This window comes from Cyanistes caeruleus, chromosome 10 (assembly GCF_971803275.1).
Source record: "Cyanistes caeruleus chromosome 10, bCyaCae1.hap1.1, whole genome shotgun sequence".
Classification (NCBI taxonomy): Eukaryota; Metazoa; Chordata; class Aves; order Passeriformes; family Paridae; genus Cyanistes; species Cyanistes caeruleus.
The window spans coordinates 11,029,611-11,054,553 of NC_141710.1; the positions used below are offsets into that span (position 1 = coordinate 11,029,611).

The window sequence follows — 24,943 nt, forward strand, 5'->3', positions numbered from 1 at the left end:
ACCAGTGTGTCAGAAGGAATTCTCTTGTCTGCCTAAGATAATGATAGGAATCACTGTCTGAGAACGGGCAAACTTAGAGGGGGCTCAGCACAAACTGAGCTGAGTTCTGGCTTCTGAGTTATTTCCCCTGGAAATTGATACTGTTTTTCAATAAATTTGTTACCCTTTCAATAAATCTGTTACCTTTGCCATGTTGTTTTAGAAAGCCCTATAGAAGCTTCTGCCAAGAAAGACTGGTTTGAGCATTATATTAACTTGTATAAGGTACATCTAGACTAAAATGAAAGTATTTTTTAAGCAAAGAAAAGGTACTATGACCTGAGTTGCTATATGTTCATCCTGGAAATATTTAAGAGGAACCATGAAACTACTTTTATCAGGATTTTCCTCAGTGAGTATTCTGGAAAACAAAGTATGTAGGAAATATTTGTGGCATAATTAGTCATATGGGTTTTTCTGGCTAAAAGCAGACATGTTTATCTAATAACTATTGTCTTGTAAGGCTCTGATATAATTTTTCTTAAATACTTTGAATTCTTGATGTTTATTTTCTGTGAGAATTCTCAAAAGTTTTTATTAAAAGGAGAATTTTATCCCAGTAATAAAAAGTGGTAAGAAACTCTGGAAGTGATTTCTATATGAGAAAGTCCTCGTTGCATCTCCAATGCCCTTGTTTAGAGAGGCCCTTGTGTGTGTGAGCTCTCCCAGATGCACAACAGCTTGTCAGCCTTCCTGCAGCCACTGCTGTCAATTTGAGTCACAGTGATCCCTCCTGCACGGATTATCTTAAAATAGCACACTATAAATGAAATCTTGCAATTATCACAAACACCCAGGTGTTTGGTGGGGCAGGATGGCCAGAGGAGAGCTGTTTAACCTGCCCAGAAAACTTGTGTCCTTGGTTAGTATTTTCCGAGGGCAGTTGGCCACTGTGTGCACACTCTTGCAGCAACACAGCTCTTGTGACTTGCTAAATCCGTAGAAAAATGCAGGGGTAGCTGGTCCTGCTGCTGTCCTTCTTAAACTAAATGATAAACAGCACAGAAAAAATAGAGGTTGGAGGGAGAAGCTGAAAGAAAAGAGTGAGATCAGTCTAAGCCCTTGTTGGCAGACAGCCACACTGCCTTCACCTTGCCAAATTGCCACCTCCAGCCATAAGGGCCTTGTCTCTTTTCTCTTCCTGCCTCTCGTGCAGTGAGCCACCCCTGCAGACATCATCTTACTTATTCTGTTAGATAATGAAAGACAATGTGTGTTTACATATTCTATTTTTCTGGTTATCATTATGTAGTGTACTAAATGACTTACTATTGCTTTTCCAGATTTGTAAACATTATTCTCACACCTTTTTAAATAGACTTCTATTGCTGTAATTATGAACATGTTGTGTTTGCAGACAAGAATTGTATGGGTTACAGGGAAAAAAATAGCTGTTCTTTTGCAGTGACAGAAAAGCTATTTTCTTCATTTAAACTCAGGTTGGTTTAGTAGGGTGTTAATGACCTGAAACTGGCAATTTTAACAGTATATCTTCACTTAAAATGCTACAGGAAGATTATGTTGGGTTGCATAAGTATTGTATTTGTGCAGAAGCTGATTATTTAAGCCAGAGAGTAATGAAATGTGAAACTGATGATGCCATGTATTCTCTTCAGTCTCTACAAATTACTATAAAAATCAAAGAATCAGTCACAGTGAATATATTAAAAACCACATCAATTTCCCAGTGACAAGAGATTCTGTAGTAAAGATTTATAATCTCCCATGTAACAAAGAAAACATGAGAAGATGATAGGCTGAGGAGCATAACCTAGACTTGAGTACTGGGAAGAGCAGAGTTTAGAAACTCATGAGTCATGTACTGGAATACTGATGGAACTGGAAACTGATGGGACTTTTCTTTTTAGATTTGTTCTGCAGTTGAGTTGCTCCTTTGGGAGATCTGTGTGCTTTGGCATCAGGGTGACTGAAAACTAGAGAAACTTAAAACATTCTGGGCTCCCTTGAGTTGATTGGAGCCTCACTGTTCCTGGTCTGGGAACCTTGCACTAACAGATGAAGAGTCTAAATGAGCTGAAGATGTTTAGGTTGTTATTAAACAATGCCAAGGGAGAGAGAAAAATCTCAGACTTATTGCCACCTAGACGCTTTCCAATTCATCAGAATTTAGCTGCTTCAGTGTTTTTCTGTGGGTTCTCACTACCCAGTTCTCTGGTCTTTGCTTACTTTTCCTTTTGTCCATTTTATTATCTGATGTACCAGCTCTGCCAAGTGGCACATTCCAGCCCAGTCCCTGGGTGTGACAGCCATGCTGTATCTAATCATGAACTGCTGTGCTCAGAGACTTGATAGCACTTGAAAACATTGGTCTTGCTCTGAAAACTGTGAGAGGAGTTTAGTGTAGGTGAGGGTTATTGGACTGATAATTGGAGAATGATAAATTAAATAGGAATACTATTTCTTTTTTTGTATTCTGAAACAAATTTGGGGGTTTTTTTGCAACAATTATTATAACTTGAAACTCCATGGGATTTCAGACAAAATATTAAGCTCATTTTTTTAACTACTATGAACTCTTTAAAAGTTTAAAAAGTTTGTTTTTTGTTTTTTGTTTTTCCTGAAAGATAGGATAAATTTATTCATGGATAAAATCATGTTTTAAAGGGGAAAATTTGCGCTGAATTGAGGCTTACTGTGAAGCACCTTCAAACATTGTGGAAAACTGAATTTGACTTTGCAGTTCTGTTACTTTTAAGATTATCTGAGAGGATTATTTGTATTTCTAGCAAAGCTCTGGGAAGCATGTAATACATGTAGAGTGGAGTAAACTTGAGATCCTGTTAATCATGTACTTAGCATCTGTGTTTTTAGGACAGCACATACTTGTGTGATTTTGGCCCATCATTTGTGATCTGTTTGAGGATTCCTGAGAATAAAGAAGCTATATATAAATTTAAGATAATATTATCAGATGAAAGCCCTGCCAGCTTCCATAGACAGAAGTAGATAAACAGATACTGTGTACCACTTTGTGGTTTTGATCTTGGAAAATAGATTGCAAAAAATAAAAAGAACCTGTCTAGAATTTTATAGTTGCCCTATGCCCTAGGTGCTCATTTAGCATTATTTTTTCAAGATATCTTTATGAGAATAAATGAGAATGTTTAGATGAGAAAAGAAATCATAATAAATGAAGTTTACAATTTTACAGAATATACTGCTTTCTGGGTTAAAGAACATGAAATAAAAATTGCATTGTAGATATACAGTTGCTGTGAACAATATTGGAATTCTAGTGTTAACAAACCAAGAAAAACTCTAAAACCACATCTTTATAACAAAATCTTCAAATGGTCTAGCTGTACCTGGACAAACTATATCAGTGAGGATGATATCAGTGAATAAAGCTTTAATTATCTCACCAAATAAAGAACGGAGGTGGGTGTAACTTACTGTGTCAGCACGATAGCCACAGCATCATTTAGGACACTCTCTCCAAACAGGAGTGTGTATAAATCTGTATCCACATTCAGCTCATGGAAAATAGCAAGGACTGTCACTGTATGGAAAGACAGCAAAGTGAGTTGTTATTTTTGTATTCTTCTGGCAGTTCAAGAAATAAAGCAATGTTAAAATACTGGTTTTGAGAAGCCCAGTCCTTTGCATTGCCTAAGTGGATAAAAATGAGTTAAGAAGGATCAACCAGAATATGTAAGATCCTTAAATTCATCAAGTCCATGAGTTTTGCTGCTTCAGCTGAGTTAGGAAGAAGCTTTCCCTCTCACTCAGAGAATCCTACAGAAATGAAAATGTCACAGCATGTTTCAGTGTGCATAAAGCACCGTGATCTTGTGACCACAGAGGAATAAGGATGCTGAAAAGAGTTGGGTTTTACTGTGGATTTTGTATGATAAGTAGGGGTTTACCTGTTTTAAGAAGGATATAATAACACTTACCCATCTGCTACACATGTTCACTAAGGAATGTGCAGCATAACCACCTGTGCTGCCCCACGCTCAACAAGGATGTAGCTCATGGGTAACCACGAAGTGTCTGACCCAACCCAGGATATTTGACACCTATTAACCATTCTAAGGCTCCTTCAGCATAGCACTGGTCTAAGTTCTTTCCTTCTCCCTGAGTTATACCCTATATTTGATTTTCAGTTTACCAATGCAAGAGAAAAAATAGAGTGTGGTGAATTTAAATTGAAGGTGAGCAATTTAGATACACATCCTCAGGAGTATTTAGACATTTAATTCATATTCAGGTAATTAAGTCCTGTAGATATTAACTTAGGCCTTCTCTGTTTTTCACTCTTCCCTGCAGAAAAGGATTCACAGTCCTTCCTATGGTCTATCCTGCACTCCATAATCTCCAGCTGAAGAAGGCTCTCTATGTTCTGTGTAGGTATTATTTGAATTCTTATTATTCTTATTATTTTCTCTTTGCATAGAAAAAGCAGAGCTTCCTAATTTCAAACAGAATTTAATGTAAAGATCCTCAATTATTTGTCTGGCTAAAAATGACATTGTAACTCACTGCTTCACTGGTGAGCATTCTAGTACATAACTGTGCAATTGACTCAGTCCTCATAGGCCAGGAATCCCAAAGATTAAGAGTGCTTCTGGGATGTCAAGTTCACATCTGACATTTTAGAAATAAAAATTATATACTTTTACATTTACATGACAGCTGATAATTCATACAAAAGCATGACCAGCTGATTATGCTTTGTCTTAATAATATTTCTTGGAACTTTGAAAGCGCTGCTTCTAAGATTTTCTAAATGCCACTTAAATAGCTATGTAATCTCAAAATCAGTTTATAAACCCAAAATAGATTCTCAGTTTTCCTGTGAAATTTAATGTTAGAGTGAACTCTGTTGATGTGTTATCTCTGAAGAATTTTGGAAGTGTTATTCTACAGAAGACAATTTAGGAGATGTGTGTAGCTGAACATTTGCTGATGAAGCTGTATTTAAATTAGCTAGTTATATTTAACCATCCTGGTAACCTCACCCATCTACTCCCACTGCAGTTATAATTTAAACTAGAAAAAGAGTTCTTTCCCTAGAATAGCTCAAAGGTGTAGGCAGAAGCTTTATTGACAAAAGATATTTTCTTCTTTCACCAACATCTATATTCAGGTTTTTGCCTGATTAGCAATGCTGACTTAATGTGCTAAATGGGGACTCAGTTTAGTCTCCTGCTCTCTAATGTCATTGGCATAAAAACAGACTTGTTTGCTAAAACTATTTGCCACTTTCAGCTTTTGCTTATTAGCTAATTAGTTTGGGCTCTTGTTAATAGTCCCTGTGATAATGATAGAAGGAAAAGAAAACAGTAATCAAAGTCCAATGTATTGCTGGGGTGTGTGTGTAGCAGGCCAAGCCAATTAGACAGATGCCTACACATTCCTCTCCTTCCTCTTGCCTCCTAAGTAATCAACTTTCTCTCCTTGCTTTCTTTCCCAACTCTACCCCAAAAATATGACTTTAATCTTTTCAAATTAAAGCAAAATAATAAAACAAGCAGTGCAGTAATGCATCAATTGCTTCTTCTGGGAGAATCTCCCCAGCTCACCCAGCTCTCAGAAAGTATCTTCCATTTCAAATGTTTTCCCATTTCCAGGGGAGGTTATTGGATCTTTACCTGTCCCTGACTGAAGGGTACTGGTTTTTGCTATGTCCCTCTGCTTGTCTGGCCCAAGGCAGAGCAAACTTCAGCCCAACCACTGCTGACAGATATTTATCTGATTTGTTTTTAAAGAACTGAAATGATGCTGGTTCCACAAATCCCAAAGGAGTCTAACTTGCTCTTCAGTATTCATACAATTTATAAATGCAATTATTCCTGAATCATGTCTAACCCAAATCTCCCCTCCTGCTTTTCAAGTCTGCAATTTCCATTCCTAGCCTAATGAGAAACAAAAATTTGTCATCTTTATTCTGATTTTCTTTCAGCAGAATTTGTCTAGTCAAAGGCTCATTGCATACATCTCCTCCCTAAAAACTCACTTCTTTCAATCTCCTCCTTTTAGTAATGTTTCCTTGCCCTCTAATCAGCTCATATCTTTCCTGAAATACAGTGCCTAAAACCAGATCCCAGTAATGTAGCTGACACTTGCTGTCAAGAAATAGAATGATAAAATGCTCTAGAACATGTTAATAAATCCTGTTTTCCTTTTTTTTTTTGCTATGTATTGGTACTTACGACTCATTTTCATAGGTTGTAAACTTGAAATAATTTTCAGAAGTGAACACTCACTTCTTATCTGCTATCTATGAAGATGCTCTTTTTCAAGTGTAGCATTTATCCTTGTCTATTTTAAATCATTACAGGAATCACATTGAGCTCTATCCATACCTTTCAGAATGTTCAAAATCTCCTTTCAGCAGAATATTGTACAATAAAGAAACACTCTCTTGCATTGGCCAACTCATTAATGAAAATTATAAATTGTATCTGTACAAGAACAGAGATCTGCAGGATCTTTAGCACATCCACCCTGTTTAAGAGCTCCAGGAAACATTTCTACCTTGTTTTGACCACTACAGTCTAGGCACTTCCCCATGATCATATTTGCCTTCATTAATTATGAGAATCTATGGGCATAGGTCAGAATGGAACATCAAAAGGGATGTGATACTATGCTGTAGAAGAAAGTTAATTAAAGTTACTGAATAGCATTACAGAATACTGCTCTAGGACTAGTCATCATGTCCAACGAGTCACATCATGTTTGGTCTAAGGGATGACTTTAAAACGCAAGGGAAATAATTTAAAAATAATATACTTATTGAAATAATTATTATATTAAAAATAATATAGTTATACCAAGTTACTTATACTAAGTAACATGTCTAGTCTGCGAGAACTTTGGTATCTAAGTGAAGACCGTAAATGCTGCACTGCTGTCAGCTTGGACCCTAGCTTTCTGAAGGCACTGCTGAGGAACAGTAAGTAGGGCTTGGTTTTTATGTGGTAACTACTCAAAAACTTGTATAATTCATTAGATACAGTATGTATTATAAAAATACCAAACTACTTTTCATTAAAGTACACATCTCATTTCAATGTAAGCATGAGGACAGAAATAGAGGCAGGTGAAGAACTGGCTGCAAGGTCATTGGAGGAGTACCAACACTTTTTGTGGCAGTAGAAAACTGACACCAACAGAAATAACATGTACCAGAGCTGCTGACTCAGAAAGGGTTGTGAACTTCAGTTAAAAATTCAGTGATGGGAAGCAGGAAATAGTGAGGCATCTAAGATTTGCACAGTATTTATGCCAACAGAAGTCTGATTCACTTCTTCCTTGACTTCATGGGCTGAGGTAACATCTGTCACATGCTAAGCCCAACATGATTTCAGTGGTACCCAAGTCATAAGAAGTGTTTGTGGAGCTGTGAAAGGTATCTTTTGACAAATGTAGAAAGAAATTGACTTGTTATAGGTCCCTGTAAAAAGTATATATAACCGAAAAATCACCAAACTACAACAATTCCTGTGCTAACTGTATCCAATACTACTTTGCTGTTACTTTTAAAAGAATAAGGAAACAAAAAATAAATTACATAATTATATAAGGTACTGGTATTATTTTACTTCAGTTTTCCAACTAGAACTATGAATATCTTTCATAGCTCATGGGCCTAAATTCTTTTAGGAGTGCAGTATCAATTGGGAAGAAAATAAAATTAGAAAAATCTTTTATTTCCTATTGACTTTGTCTAAAAATAAAGATCCCAATTTGAATTATAGCATTCTTTCCCTATTAATAAGTCACAGCACTCACAGATCAGTGGTGAATAAGAAGAAAGCAGACATATATTTTAATTAAAAACACATTTATAAACTGTCTTACATAACGAGCACTTGAAATGCATTACCTTCTATTTATAAATTACGCTTCTTAATGCAAAATCCTTCGATTTTACGAGAAACAGAAACTGCTCTTTCTGATAAATATCCAATTTTATCAATAACAAGAGCAATGCAACCCACAGCTCCTGTTCAGCTGTAACCATAGTAACTTCAAATAGGGAAGAGCCTTGTGATTGTCAATGTGACCAAAGGTAAGGGAGTTCATGTAGCTCAGAAATAGCTGTGCTTCAGCAAACCCTGTGAAGGTAAATCTGTTTTCTATACTTGAAATATCAAAAGTTAGAAAAAAACCAAAAGGAAGGGCTAAAGGTATGTGAAATGTCTTTGCACGGGAAGGTCGTTGCCCAGAACATGCAAATAGCAGTGGCCCTGGAGTTGCTGGTGTGTTTTTGGTGGCTGAGGCAGAGGTCCCATCTTTACATCCCTGTGCCAGCACTGTTCTGTTCTTTATTCCCTTACAGCCAGGGCAGCCTGTCAGTCACAGGGGACAGCTGGGTCACAATTCCCTCGTGTGCAGTGTCACTCTGCAGTCTCTGGTGGCAGCGCCTTTCCCTGGCTCACTGCTGCTCTCAGGAGCAGCACCCCAGAGAACAAGGGAGAGCTGCCCTGTCACCTTGGGAGGGACCACACCAAAACACTCCCAGAGTCAGGGTGCATTAGAAACCAAATCCCAGTACTAATGCAAGGACACCCTTTCAGCAGTGAAACAGGGTTTCACTGTTTTTTGTGCTGTTTTATGCAATGAAACAATAAGATATGATTTCCTTGACAATGTGATAAATTATGCCTATTGATCAGAATAAGGGAAAATGTAAACACAGGTCTCATGTTTTAAATCAAAGAATAATGAATGGATAATTTGGGAATTTTAAAATTCTACTTCTCAAAATTTAACCTCTCACCTGAATTCTTAAAATGAGAAACTTTCTCTACTGAAAATGAAAATTTACTGGAAGGAGATGTTCTCTGTAAGATGAATTATGCGGTCTAGAGTAACCTTGTTTTGTCCCTGAAGTTTCTAACTGTCCTTTCTAGAGACATGGAAGTTTTTTGAGGCATCATGAAGTATTGTGGATATTGCAGGATCGCAGTCTATAATGCAAAACACAGTCCCAAGTCTATCCAGTAGTAAATTAATTTCTTAGTCTTAGTTCAAGCACTAGTTTTCTGTGTAAGAGAACACACAGCATATAAAAGCAATTCTTCTGAATTATTTTTATGCCAAAATACTAGATGAAAAACCTTAAGATAAACTTCAGAACTAAAACCTACAGAGTAATGTGACATTATTTCCTTCTTCTTAACAATACTAAAAAATTTTGCCTGGCATATGTTTGTTTACTGCCCCAAAAGTAAAAGTATTTATTTAACATGTAAACACCTACCAGCCATCTTTGCTATCACAAATAAGGAGCTCAATCAAACCAACTTCTGTCAAGTCAACAGATCAGTTTTTATCATCTTTTGAGACTTAATTGCTTTCCATAGCCAAGGGAAATTAAATCTCTTTTTGAAATGAGTTTATAATCCTGCACAGTGAAGAATTAAATGAAAAATCATGAAGCAAATCTGACAGGAATTTATTATTTCATCTTAAGACTAATTTATTGTTGATAACACTAACAACATTTTACTAAAGTTTTCTTAAAAAAAACCCAAATGAACCCTAGTTACCACAGATAAAATATTTATACTGATTATTTTATGTCCTAATATGTATCAGTCCTCTAGGGAACCATATTTTAACTGATTTCACTGGAATGCCAGTGAGCTCTTTACATGCTTGTTTACTTACTATAATTCACTAGCAAATCCTACAACACAATGAAATATTTTCAGCAGTGTTGACCATTTAATTAATGAATAACTTAATTCAAAATTCTCTTAAGTCTTTGACGGGTTGAAATTTATGAAGAAGATTAATGAACACACAAAATAACTTAGAATATTGTGAATGATATCAGAGGGAGCAAGACTGAACATTAAAAAACTCTTGGATGTGCACAGACACTATATAAGCAGAGAAGTAATTAGAAGCAATATTAATCAATGACAGTTTGTCACACTAAAAATATTTTTCTCAACTGCAGCTTTAGCTTTTTAAGCCTGCTAAAGACTCTGGGAAAAGTAATTCCTGTAACTTATTCCTTACAGTGCAAGAGGAGCTTCTGTTTTTTTTGTTTTTGTTTTCCTCTTGATTGTTCCAGATTAATCAGTGGTGATTTAATACTCTTATAATCAAAATCAGTGCCTTTGTCTTATACATTACTTGTCATAAGTCAACATTTGTGAAACTAAATAGTCTTGTCCTGGAAAATGGGAAAATAAACTAAGCCAGCTGCAAAACCCTATTCATAGCACTATCAAGAAATATACTTGGAAATTGTAAGGATGATTTATTCCACAAGCAGTTTATTTTCCTAGGTTCTCCTTGTGCTTCTAAAATCTGTGTTTTTCTCTTGCTCTGTGAGTAGGGTTCAATCATGTGGTGATTCTTATTAATATAGCTGGGTGATCTAAGAAGTGGCAGCATATTGGAGGTGTGGATTAATTTGATAATAACAATTTGAGGTAGCTTTTACAGTAATATTGCAACAAGTGGTTTTGTGGAAATAAATTGTTTTATACTGTCCTTTTAAGCTGTCAATAAATCACAAGCTCAAAATCTTTTGTTAAATATTGAGACTTCATTTAGAGACTGGAAAAAAGTTGTAGAACAATATTACTTTTTCTCATTTATTTTAAAAGCCAAGAAATTGAAATTTAGTCCTAAGCCTCTCAGAGAAGTTTCTCAAGTATAGTTTTTTAACACTACTGCAGCATTTAACATGCATCACAAAATGGTTTCTGTTCCATCTCCTTTAACAGCTCGACTGAAAATTTTGCAAAAATCCAATGCACCCTTGCAGAATTTGTACTTTGTCTTAGTAGATAACCTCTAAAAAAATCTCTTCACCTTCTCCTTTACTGTGTTCCCACAGTTGCAAATAGCAATAGTTTTAATATGAGTAACTCTTATTGACATTTCCAACAGACCTGAACAAATCTATGAAACCCAGGCTAACTTTGAGATTAGACTGTTTTAATTGAAAGGTTGGACTAGAATCCAACCAGACATCCCTCCAAATCTCAATGATTCTGTGATTTCAAAATTGACTGAGTCTACTTCCCAGACTTTGCCATTTATCTGTAACTTTGGGCTTTGAATCTCACATCTGAAAATTCAAGTCAATTTCTTGGTAACTGTTTTTTTAGAGTTGTATTTATTGTAAACACTTCATTGTTACCATATAAACAGTATTTATATGGCCAAATTTGAATGCTCCATTCCCCATATCTTTAAACTCACATGTGGATGTGAGGTTGTGATTATTATCTCTGAGGCTGAAGCTTAGAGCAGTTCTCATATCAGCAAGCAACAGGTAGTGTCCTGACGATCACAGAACATTTTCCCAATCTTTTCAGCAACCTCAATTATAAAGTTTGTGACCTCACCCTAGGAAAACCAGCTACTAAAAACCCACAAGGGACCTCTGGAGCTTTGATTTTGACTTTGACTTTGATTGACTTATGATTATCAGAATATCAGATATTTAACAGCTAAGGAAAGAAAAAAAAATAAAAACAAGAACAGAGACTTTGAACATTTCAATGACATGTACAGTTCTTATTTACTCTTCTCACTTTTGAAAAAGTAATTTATTTGAAATGGTTACCTGGATCTGTGGCAGACATCAGTGATCCAAAAAATAAACAGTCAGTGAAGTGGAATTCCCATTGCTTTAATTGGCCAATATGTACCATGGCCTTCACAAAGCCATACATGATCAGCCTGTCAGGGCAAAGATAAGACTGGTATTCAGACAGAGTATTTAATACTTATGTTTAATTTACAGTAGGAAACAGGTTCTTATTCTTATTCTTCAGCTTCTTTTCAATGAATGTATTCATCAATACTAAACATTAACTGGTATCATTTAAAAATTCTATTTTCTGATCAACTGTCAAATATTGTATTGAAACATCAGAGACAATTCCAAATCAAAGGTTTTCTGGGTAATTGTCATCTGCTGTTAGCAGAGAACAATGGTTTGGGCTGTTTATTTTTCAAAAGGAAAGATAAGGTAAGCTTAAGAAGACATTATTAAGACAAATTTGTCTAATGTAGAACCCTTAAACAAAGGCAGTTCTACTATCAGCTGTGTGGCTTGCTCTGTATTTCTAAATTAATTGTTTTATTCTATCAGCTTTTAAATGTTAGCAGCACTCAAAGTTTCACATAAGGTCTCTCTAAATGGGCATATTTTACAACTCACAATGACAGTGAGCCAACAAAGTCACACTTCAAAATACACTGCTACCGCCTCACTGGTTTCACAGGAAATGTTATCACTGGTTTATGTAACTAGGCAGTGCTCTCTGAGATGTGCATTCCAACCAGAATCTTGAAATAACTTGGAAAAAAGAGGTTCACTTGTTGTTAGAACCTGTTGCAGATTTTTACAATATGATTCATGTTCAGTCTAGTTAATAATAAACCCCATTGCATCCAATGCCTGCTCCATAAACACATTGACAGCTGTGCCCTTCTAACTTCAGACTCCAAACCAATCATTTAAACAATTCCATGCATGCTCCTCCTGGGCTAGGTTTTGCCCTCAGCTATCCTCCTAAAGAGCTCCTGAAGTCACATCAACACAGATCTGAGGGACAGATAAAGTGCAATTAACAAACAGCCCGAGAGTTAATTACAAATCACTTTCAGATACGTCACCAAGCTCACTGTGTTGCACAAGGAGAGAAGCAGACAGGTCACCATGGCCTTCCCCAGTGGCCCTGGGTATTTGTGTACATATTTACAAAAGTTCTCTAGCAAACAGTTCACCAGCAATTGCCCTAAAACACCGTATCCAGCTGTGGGTCTCCTTGATTGATGAGCTCACCTTCTCTCCCTTCCCAAAGCATAATGACTCAAGACCTTGCAGTGAACTTTGTCTTTTTATCCCCAGCAAAATTTGGCAGCTTTAAGGAATGAGTCCTTCAAAACCTGATTGTGGTGCAGCTCTCCCGATTTTCAATTGTATCCAAAGCCACAGTAAGAGAAGTGAGCACAGCCATGTCTTTTAGAAATAATTGCCTAAACCTACTTTCAGGTTTGACCAGAGACATTCTTCTCCCTCATTTAAAACCTATTTAAAAATAGTAAATAAAACTAAGTTCTAACTGTTTGACAAATATAGTAATGATAATTAAATTTATCAGTAATTAAAAGTTGCAGAAAACTTCTCAGATGGACTTAGTGATGGTTTTGTTCTTCAAAAAAATGTTTGTGAATAACTGATTTGACATAGATTTGTAACATTAATAAAGTAAAAAACCAGAAGAATAAAATACAGATCAGCTTTGCTGCAGGAGGCGTGATATTTTCTACACCCAAACATTTTTTTAAGTCTGGGGAGGAACCCATCAAGCTAGAGCAAATATTTTACCACTTCAGCAGGAAAAGAGAAAAACAGTAATGTAACAAAACACATGAGAATTCAGAATTTTCCAGATTATGCAAGTCTGGCACTTACAAAGTGCCTCATCACTAAAAAATGCTGCATAGAATGCTGTCATTACACAGTAGAGGAGACACCATATAAATATTTGACTTGCTGAAGTAAGAATCTTCTGGGAAACTGAACTTTAACTACAATAATTTCCAATATGAGCCAGCAAGTAAACCACACAAACCACACAAAATCTCAGCACAACAGCACAAAAAAACCCCTTTAAACTGACAAAACTAACAAAAATAAAAGTAAATAACAGACACTGAAGAACCAGAACAAAAACTCTTCAAGGCTTTAATTATTCTGAGCATTGGGCTATCCTTAGATTTTTGAGGCCAGACTGAATTTTGAAACTTGGTGTAGAAAAGTGGGGGTGAAGAGTCACCATTTGTGCAGGGTGCAGTTTTTTTTACTACCACAGTTCTGCTGCACATTGATGAAAGGAGTTTGGAAAGCACACTGGCTGGCAGTGTACTGCTGGAAGGTTCCAGTGAGTTTGTTTCTAAAGCCGCTCTCTAGGAAGGCTACTCTGGAACTGGGACATCCGTGAACTAGCTGCTGTTTACATGCAGAGGGAAAAAAGCCATCTCCTAAGGCCTTTAAGGAGTAATTACTACACACAAAACTTTCTAAATGCTCAGGAAGAGCTTTAGATGCTGCTCAACAGAAACTTATTTCTTTGCAAGAGCTTCCTTTAGCAGCATCTGGTTTTAAGGGATCTGAAAAGAGACAGCAAAATTGCTTTGGGGATTTTTGGGAAGTTCTTGTCAGAAAGCTCTCAATAGCAAAACCTCTCCAGCATACTGCTAGTAGAAGAGAGATAATTGGTAGTTTTAGAGAGAGGAAGTGGGGTATGTCTGATGCAGAATGGGGAGGCTGCAGGAAAGATGCAAAGGACAGAAGCAATGTAAGTAGTCACAAACAGGATCAGACCACACTGGGAAGGGAAAAGATACCAGAGTCTTCAAGACAGGGAGGCTGAAATCCTGGCAAGAGTTTTAGTCCTCTGGGTGGCTAAGAAAGGCCATAAGTAACACAGAGTGAGCACAGCACACCCGACAGGTAATCAGCAAGAGGCTGTGCTGCTCCTAAAGACAGCCGCTACAACCAGCCCGGGACCAGCGCTCCTGGGAACGTCAGACAGCAGGGTCCAAAAGAACCCTAGAGAGCAGCTCTGTATGCATGAACAGTGCACAAAGGGGGACAAGGAGACTGCATAAGGTACCTTAGGTACATGTGAGATGAGACAAATGCAAACTGAAAAAAATCCTTCAAATCCCTTGTGGTAAAAATATGCCTCAATGGTGTAGTCAGGCAAGAAATCTGTGCCAAGCTGTGCCTCCTAAAAATCCCAGACACATCTTCAGCTTGCAGGACTTGGCATCACAGCACCTATCCCTCTGCAACAGAGCAAACTAAAAAAACCATGGCAATAAATACATATTGGCAGGTTAGTTTATAGGATACTGCTTCTTTTTAAACTGACTGCATTGTCTCATGCAAACTAAAACGAGAAAACCTACCAGTTCTAAAGGAATCTACTCTTAATTTAAAGCTCTAGAGAACATAAATAGAATGTAACAGAACCTGCTAAGTGAAGACATAAAGCACACACACATGCCCTGTATCCTCAATACAGATAGCCCCATCTGCCTGATGATTCTATCAGCAGTTGTATTTTCTTCAGCTTTGTTATTCATTGCATTATCACTGTTGAATCTCACTATGGGTCTTTATTGTGTTAAAGGTTTTAAAAGCATAATTCCAGATTTAAAGCGTTTGTGCAGTTATTCTGTGTAGCATGGAAGAGACTTGTAATTTAAATCTTTCTTGCCAAATATATTTTCTAGTCTGCAGAGAATTTTTTATCTCATAGTCTAATTCCCTAAAGAATCTTACCCTATCTAGACATGATTATCTTGTAGCTTGAAGCCAGTTGAACATGGCTACAGATTGTAATCATGCAAGTAAAAGATGAAAAATATTTCTTCCTTCATATTTCTTCTTTTTCACAAGGAATAGTGATATTAATAAGCCAACAAGAGGAAAAAGGGATGGTTTTATTCTTGCTTGTGTATGAACTAAAATAGTGATTGGTTGATACTATAATAGAAATAAAGAAGTCACTTGTCAGAATTTAAAATATATGCTGAAAAACACAAATAGTAGAGATGAAAATGAAAAATGCATTTCTTTATTTTGATCTTTCTATTTCTACCATACCAAGATATTTCTATAGCTTTTTCTACACAATAGAATTCTTCACATCAAATGTTCCGGCCGTAGTGATCTGATATTTCAAATTGCTCTCTGTGCTACTACTTCCTTCTTTTAGTCCTCTTTTAAATCAGTTTTGTCACTAGAAAAGGTACTATCATGGGCTTTTCTCCAAAAAATCATTTTCTCGCTAATCAAAGCAGGAGAAAACCTCACTGAAGTGTGTCAGGTAACAATAAAGCAATAGTAACATTACCTAGAGTTATCCTGTAGAAATCACACAAGAAGAAAAAACCCCTCTGGCTATAGAAATAACAGAGATCAGAAAAGAACCCGACTTTACAAATTCGTTGCATCCCCAGTTACCTGGGGCACAGTGACTGTCCAGCAGCTGAGCATTAGAACTGCACAGCTTTAGCTCTCACCAAGCTTTAGCTTCAGCAGATGTGACACACAGCTCCAGTGAGCACTGCTGAGCTCCGGGAGGGGCAAAGGCCTTCGCGTGGCTTCTCCCGCGGGCAATGGGAAAGATTTACCACCGAGATTTTGGTGGAAGTCATGGATCATCTTCTGTTTGCTTCTTACATCAGAAGTTGGGATGGGAAGGCTAAATGGAGGGAAATACACTTCACACCTCAGAGACAGGGAAAGAAAGGCTGTGTTTCAGTAACTATTAATTCACAGGTATCTTGGCTCCTCAGACAGTCCTGTGCTACTGGAGTTTTGGGAAAGTGAAGGCTGCTCAGAGTTGTTTAATCAAGCAAGCAGGTATTGAATGTAAATTAAAAATCCAGCCCGGGTTTCTGTATCAGTCAATTTGGGGGCAACTGGTAATAGAAAAATTGAGAGAGGCTTCAAAACTGCAGTCCTGTGATGCCCCGTTTTTTCACTTAAGGGAAGACCAACCATATTTGTGTTTGAGGCTTTAGGACTGGCTTGGACAAGATTATGCAGGAGGCCCGAGTGCTCAGAAAGCCTCAGTGTCTGAGTCTTTGCTTAACTAAAAATATCTTCCTATGGATTTGTCCTCATGAAAGTAAAGAATAGCTACATGTCAGTATGAATTTTATTTTGGTTAGTCTTCTGTAGTACATTCAACCATGGGAAATGTCTATTGAAATATAGAGATGCTTTCTTTAAAGGTAGAAACATTTTGCTAATGTTCAGAATTTCAAGCTACAATTTTAGATTTTGCTGGTAAATGCTGACAATGCAGCAAAAGTAAGGAGTGAAAAAAAGGGGGTAAGGCATGAACACACATGAGATGAAAGCTGAGGTCACCAATCTTCGCTGAAAACTACCAATGAATGGTATTTCATGGTTTGGTGTTTTTTAAAAAAAATCTCTTATCTGTTTTTTCAGACTGACTTTCAAATAGCCCTTACTGTGTTAGAGTTTTACAACAGTTTGCCTCACAGGTATACAAAGCAATTCACCATCACTCATGACTGCATATGATAATTTAATGTATTTTTAATATTTCTCTAATGAGTGTGACACAGCTTCAGGATTCCTGTGTTCCTGAGCTCCAGTTAAATTAGAGCCATTTCACATTATATACATAACAACCTGAACCTCTGCAATGAAAAACCTGCACCTGATCTCAGAGTGCTGAGTAAAATGTAATAATTACTTGGGTAAATAAGCCATGAAACACTGTCAACTGTACTGTGTCCAAATCATAGTGCCACAATATTTTATTGCACTACAAATTTAAACATTATCTCAAGATTTACTTTACTCAGTGTTATAAATTGAGAGAACTTTCAAAAAGGTGATGAATTACTGACAGACATACATACTTTGAGAGAGATATCCCCATGACAGTAAAAATTAAACCTAGAAAAAGCAGACATAAGATTTTCCAGATACAATAATGAAAATTATTTTAGAAATTCCTAAATCACTGCTGTACAGAAGGTGGTGGCATTCTAAAAAAAATATTAGTGACACCAAGAGACTTTCATTATGTAAAAAGAAGGACTGAAAATACCCAGTTTACACAGAGAAAATAAGACAGTGACTGTATTATCTACAGGAGTTTAATGTAGTTAAATGTCAATAACTCAGAGTTCTCAGATTACACAACTGTTGTCTCATCCTGAACTAACACACAAAGTCAGTCAGGGGTTGGGTAAATTGAGTTCACTGGTTAATTGGCTCATTCAGTCAGTCAGCAATGAATTCACTTCACCAATGAGAAACTTTGATGATTGCCATAATTCTAGCAATCTTAACATTAAGTGTTCTTTCTTTACCTACAAGAGGTCAACATTCTGAAGAACTTAGTATAGTCTAAATATTTTGGGGTTTTGTAAGTTCAAGAATTCCTGTTGCAGCTCATAAAATTGTCTCCAGTATGAAAAGTTTCTCTTGAGTTCTCAGATGAGTGGGTGCTTTGTATTCTGAAATGTTAAGACCCCTAATCCCATCCCATTATCTATATAAATGTCTGACTTTAATATTAAAGACTCTGCTAAATCCATGGCTATAAGCACATCTGAAAGCATTTTAGTGTCACAGATAAGCTATGGACCCAGAACAAAACTTTGTATCTCTTTTCTTCACCTTGGAAGCTTCAAATGTGCCAAAATTTAATATCACTGTATCACCTTATTATTATATTGACAGAGGGATATATGAGGATAATTTTGTCTTTTCAACCTCAAGAACATTCCATGTGTCAAATAAACCTCTGAGTTTTCTTCATAACTCCATATGAGAGAAAAATTCTACTTTCAGAAATAGTTTTCAGGACAGTCAAGAGTGTTTGTACAAAAGACCTGTCTGTGGAAAGTCCTCAGACCTCTCAGATCTGAGTGATTAAAGGAAAAAACCAAGTCTGATTCAGCAGAAATTCAGAAGAAAAGTATTTTAAGTCAAGAAAGTGAGATCCAATAATGTTTTGAACTCCCTCTCCAAGTATAGAAACATTGCTGGATCCTAACCTGCTATCAATCTATGTTAAAGGCAGACTCATGCTTCTGGTTATTATTCATGCTGAACTAATTAATGAATAATTCATCTATTCTCTAAATTTCAGAATGAACTCCTCCAAATAGCCACACATCTGCCCCACATTTGAAACTACAGTGTAAATAATGAATTTAATACATAAAGCAAGAAAATATTTTCATTTAATATTTCATATCAAAATACATAAACCCAAAGATCTCATTTGCAGTGAACTTCTACAATAGGTTTTCATTGCAGCACCTGATGTTTCCTTTAAATTAGCTTGTATTATCATTAAAAGGTAATTAGGATCACTTTGTGATTTCAGAGTAATGTAAATTAGATTAGAGAACAACCTGCTGTAAAATAGGGCATGAAATGAACTATAAAGAAAAATGTTTGAAACAGTTTTAGCATTTTTATTGGATTAGCTCAATCAAATAGTGGTACAAGTAGCCCAAGAACAAAGAAAACAGGAATTCATGCTTGCACTATAAATGAAAACTGCCAGGTATCCTTGACAGGCATTTAAGTTAGTGCAGTTTTCAAATGTAAAATTTATTGTTTGATGAAAAAGTTTAATGTGTTTAGGACAGACAGGGATATTGCCAAGGCTTGAGAGTTTCCAGGTGCTACCCGGGCTTGGTTCAGTCTCCCTTAGAAATTTGGGACACTTTGAACTATCAACCAACTTTAAAATACCAAAGTTCCGCATTTATAAATTAGGGTGTGGTTACAAATTAGGATATGGATCAGTCTTGTGCCTTAGTAATTGAAATCTAAAATTTAGACCTCTGAAAGTGTGAGAATCTCTATAAGTGTATAGACAGGATAAGAAACACATTCAACCTTTAACAAACATTTTGAGTTTGGGTTTATTTTTAAACAGAATCCTTGCTCTGATGAACAAAGATGGAGGAGAATGATAAAATTCCTTGTGCCCAGGCTAGCTCCTGTTTCTAGGGCTATAAGAGTATTAATGTGCAATGATGTTCATTGGTCAAGTGAAAACAGGTTTTTTTTCTGAAAAAGAAAAATTAACTATTGGACAGGCATGCAGATAGGCCTAAAGTGACATGAAACTACTGCAATGAACTTTCAGAAACAGGAACCATCCAAGCCAATAAATAACTTCCCAGGGTGAATGTATTTGTGGTGATATGATTCAGAATGAATCAGCAGGACATAAGCTTTAAAACACTTATCCTGTGGTAAGCAGGTTATGTCCTGCTGCTTATACAGTTATCCTTAACTGGTGTGCTAGGTAGAAATGGTTTTTATTACTTTAAATATAGCAGCAGGGTCCCCAAGAAGACTGCTATTGTGCTACTGTATTTTTATTTTAAACACTCCTCTTTAATAGGTTGTGGCTTCTGAAGTTGTACTAACAAGTCTGACAAGTATGGGTGCTCTGTAGTGGAGAAGTCTGTTGTCTTATGGGATCTGCCCTTTCCCCACCAGACTGTGCTCCTGGATCACATGGATTCAGTGCCAGTATTTCAGTCAGCTCCTTCACACAGTGGTGTTGGTTCTTCTCCATAGCATACAACCATTTCTTCATTGTAGTTTTTTTATTTTAATATCAAAGTGCAACAGCATTTTCATGATAAATCCCTTGGGCAGAGACTCATAATAACCAAACATATGGAACGTTAGGCAATTGCTGTTTGTGAAGAGAAGTCATTCTCTAATCTGCTTTTCAGTATGTTGTGAGCAACTACACAAGTTCAAGGCAGTGAATGAAAATGCTGATGAAAACATCCTGTCCTCACTACCAAGAATGTTCCAGATATTCAGGTGCAAGCTGCTTTCTGTCAGGTCTGGACATACCAGGGGGATCCTCACAGGCTTTAGCCACATAAAAGCCCTTTGTAGAATTCTTTCTTCTTTTACTCTAGTTCACACTGCACAAAGCCCACCCACACAGCAGTCTGAGTATGTTCTGTGGCTCTATCCTGTATCCAAGCTCCTCACTGATAACAGCCAAGGACAGACCCCATTTAAGCTTAGGAATTGTCAAAACATTTGGTTAGTTATTGCTAGCAGAAATCAGTAGGTGGGAATTATTTCTTATTCCTTCTGAGATTTAGGATATAAACCTATAGGATCCTGTAAGATATATGATTGAACCTCTAGTATAAATCTACAGATGTGTCAAGATCTACTTCACTCCCTGTCCAGGTTTTCATTTCCTTTCCCCCGAAGGCTGAAGGACCTTCTAAATAAATGTGTTTTATTCTTCTAGCCCTGGGATCTGATAAGGAGACTTACACAGGCACAAGTTGGATGTATAAAAGAGAGTTTTACCACAGCATTCCTGAACAGCTTGTGGAAGTAACATCTCTAGGACAGATTGATTTGGTGCATCTCATGGTGGTCGCTTCTCTAACCAAGGAGTGCACGTGCCCAGTTACAAGACACGCTTTTCCCATTACAGGGTCTTTCATGATTGTTGTGTCTTGTTTAACAAACAAAGTTTCCCATTCTACAGGATGAGGTCTGACAATCTTTAAAATCCAAAGCTACTGCCGTAGCTTTTAGCTGAAATGATTAAATGGAAAATTTCCTTAAATGTTTCCTGGGTGAGGTGAAAGAATGATAATTAAATTCATTAAATGGAAATGTAGTTGTGAGGCACTGGCTGCTTTCTCATGGAAAAAATTACTTTGTAAATGCATTAAAAATGAATGGTTTTGATGAGAAAAGATTGAGATATTTGTTTGAATGATTTTGACTTTGGAACAGTGCTAACAGTGACAGTGAATTACAGGAGATAAAATTCTTAAATGCGTATGTAAAAACATCATGGGACAAATGATTTTTGTCTGACTCACGTGCATTACATATCAAATTAAATAGAAGTGTAAATAAGGAAAACATATTTGGCCAGATTACAACACTTATGTGCGGGGTGATTGAAACCAAGCAGCTCTATCAGTCCCGAGAACTGCATACTAAGCTTCAACTGTTCTTAAATTTCCAGGGTTTGTGAAGGCAGAACAAAACTACTGATTAGTAGAAAAGCAGGTGCAACTCATTGAGATTCAGGGTAAATATACAAATATGTGTCACACTGTGCAGCTACGTTTGCATCAGGATGTAGCAGTGGCTCGATAGTGCTTATTATCAGTCTGATAAGCGTGCAGAACAGGGAATGAGAAACACCCTACAGCCAAAACTGCTGGGGAAGTCTGGGTGAGGAAAATGCAATGTAATTATTAAGGCTAAGGCTAGCGTGGACATTGGGGTAAATGTTACTATTACTGCAGAGGTGTGTAAGGAGATCTTTACGCACCCATTGTTTAGAGTTTTACAGTTCTAGAAACACAAAAACCTTTGCCTGTTATGCTGGGTAGGATTCTGTTAGAGACCCAGTTCCTGAAGCAATGACAGACACTGCTGTATTGTTTCCTACACACCAGCACTGGCTTCAAAAATTCTTACCCAGCCCTCTGGTGATGTGGGCCAGGGCAGGGGTGAAGTGGCTTCGCAGTAATGCACTGCAATCAGACATAGATTTGACAAGAGGCTGGAAAATATTTTTCCAGCAATAGGACTGATTAGGCATTCACAGCTAGAGCTGAAGCACTGTAGAAATGCAAATAGATTTGTTCTCTATAATGGCAGCAATTACTGCTTTGCTTCATCCTATAGCTGGATTAAAGCAGAGAGAAAAGGACTGAGTTTCTGCACACTAGAATTGCTCCTTCATTCTTCCTGTATTCCCAGGTTTTTAGGTATACTGGACAAAGCACCCAAGAATGAACTGCAAAGTAGCCTTTTAGGGGTGGAATAATGAGCTCTACAGGCTAATAGCTCTTTTACTGCTCTAATTTCTATGCCTCGTGATCTACTTCTTCATTTCATCACTTCAAAGATCAGAGAAAGATTATATACTTAAATGAGCAAGACTGAAGTACATTCCCTCATTGGGAGGACACCAAGACAAATTAACTGGTGCTACATCACTGAGAACGGCTTACTGTGAACTATAGTAACTTTTGGGATTGATTTTTTACAGCAGCTGTAGCCAAATTTTAACACTGCGTTGGGTTTGTGTTGTGGGATTTTGGTAGCGAGGGGGCTAAAGGAGTGGCTTAAAGGGGTGGCTGCTGTGAGAAGCTGCTGGAAGCTTCTCCTGTGTCTGATGGAGCCAATGCCAGTACGCTCTGGGACAGACCTGCTGCTGGCCAAGGCTGAGCCCATTGGCAATGGTGGCAGCACCTCTGCGATGAGGCGTTTCAGAAGGGACATAAAACCTGCACAGGTGGAGACAGGAGTGAGGATGTGGAGAGGAACAGCCCTGAAGCCACCAGGTCAAGGAAAGAGGAGCAGGAGGTGCTTGAGGCCACCCCGCTTTTGGGGTGAGACACGGTGTCCATGGGACAGGCTGTATCCTGCACCAGAGCCAGTCTGGCACCACCGTGCAGTGTATGGTTTGAGCCAGCCAAAGGCATCCCCTGGGATGGACTATTCCAAATTTTCCTGCTCTTCCCCATCTTGTTGCAACTTGTGTCTGAAGAATACCTATGCCTTGTTTGTCCTAGAAAGACTGTTTGTACCTGCTTTTGCTGATTGAAAATATCCAATCTCAAATTAATTTCAGAGAGTGTTAGAACTTCTGAAGGATAAAAAAAAACTGGTCCAGGGGCTCCATTTACATTCACTGAAGCTTGAGTCCATTCGGTGGCACAGAAAGCAGAACTGCCTGCAACACCTTTCCAGGAGAAAAAGCACAGATGAAAGGAGGAATCACAGAACTAAGGATTTTACATTTCCATTGCACTTTGATGTTCAGCTCTCCTCCCCTCCCTCCCTGAAGCAAGCTAACACCACTGTGTGTGACTACATCCTTCTAAGTGCTTGAATCTGCCTCCAGGCGTTCTCCTCCCAGTCTTCCTTGCTACATTTGAAAGATCATCTGCCTCCCCAGCATCTGTTCATGAGTGATGACGATGCTAAAGGGAGAGCAAGGGCAGCCCAATGGCAATTTTATCAACTGAAAATCATACATGAGGCTTTCAAAATGGACCAGCAAGAGGAAATTAAGAATGGGTTAGAATATAATGATCAAACAGATCAAAGAAGTGCAAGAAAGCAACTCAGACATCTTTTTAGAGGCAGAAAACTCTGCAGGAAAGGAAGTATGAAGGCACACATACCTCAGCACAGCATCTTGGCACTGCACTGTTACACATTCCCTTGAGATAGCACGGCTTACATAGTATCACTGTGGCAAGAAAAAAGTACCCCAGCAGGGATATTTGCAGAATAATACTGCAGTGTTTCCATTCCCAACATGTTAAAAACCTAGCATAAATAATAAGTCCTTAAACAAGATTTTTATTAAATTACATAATTTGTATTCTTTGGATTGTTTGGCTTTTAGTTTGCATCTGGATCATGTTTCCCATTTTTTTGTCTTAATGAGGCACTAAAGAATAATTCAATATGATTTTTTTGTGCAACAAGAATATCCTCAAGAGTAGCACTGTAATTAAAATATCAAAGATAAGGAGGTGTGCAAATAAAGCCAGGTTTGATAACACAGAGGTGTGGCACTCCTCTGAAACGCGTTGCCAGGCTTCCGCCATCTGTCCTGGCAGTTACGGAAGGTTTTTGTCCTTGTAACACAATAGGGCTAGCTGCTGTTGAAAAGAGACATGTAGGCAGCTTGAATAATTAATTCTTTCAAAGCAGAAGTGACACAAGGGATAGTAATGAACAGAGGAAGAGCATAGATGAGAAAAAGTTTTGGACAGTGTGGCTACAGACACCTTGTTTACAGCCCATGAGGAGCTAACCTCAAGGTGTGGCATTTTTTTCTCCTTGGCAGAAAAGCCCTCCTGAGAGTCTATAATCAGGGAGAGTATTATCTGAGAAGCTATGTGGAACTGTTTGTCCTTCATGGAGCATTTCTGGATAATTATTGGGAAAGTGTTAAACTGCTACCAGTGCTATACTGAAGTGGAAGGAGTCTGCTTGGATTCTCCGCAGCTCCCAGGTCAGTTTAAGGGAAGAACAGCCAGGTTTAAAGAATTCACGAGAAAAACTGAGGCACAGGGGAGAGATAATTACATTCCTTGACTACATGCATCACCACATGCTGTCAGCCAGACTGTGGTGTTAGGGACACCGAGGGAGTGCTTGGGGACAGTTGTGACAGGTGGATTTCTAATTATATAAATTTCTTGTCCTAGTGGAACACCTGAACAGGACCCCCTACTGCCTGACTGAGAACAGCTGCTATTGCTCTACGGTAATGTTAGTGCATTTAAGTAAGTCACTATGCTGTTGGCAGATAATTCTGGTTTTCAATTAAAAAAT

The 24,943-nt window shown here is 37.5% G+C and overlaps 1 protein-coding gene across 3 annotated transcripts in view; it reads right to left on the reverse strand.

Moving 5' to 3' along the window:
• SLC9A9 (solute carrier family 9 member A9) overlaps window positions 1-24,943 on the reverse strand; it is a 188,977-nt gene that overhangs the window by 124,864 nt on the left and 39,170 nt on the right. For all 3 annotated transcript variants that reach the window (XM_086844288.1, XM_086844289.1, XM_086844290.1), the window contains 2 exons: window positions 11,606-11,721; window positions 3,454-3,559 (listed from right to left, as the gene is read on the reverse strand). In XM_086844288.1, coding sequence (XP_086700414.1) covers window positions 3,454-3,559; window positions 11,606-11,721 — 222 coding nt within the window. The remainder of the gene's footprint in view (window positions 1-3,453; window positions 3,560-11,605; window positions 11,722-24,943) is intronic.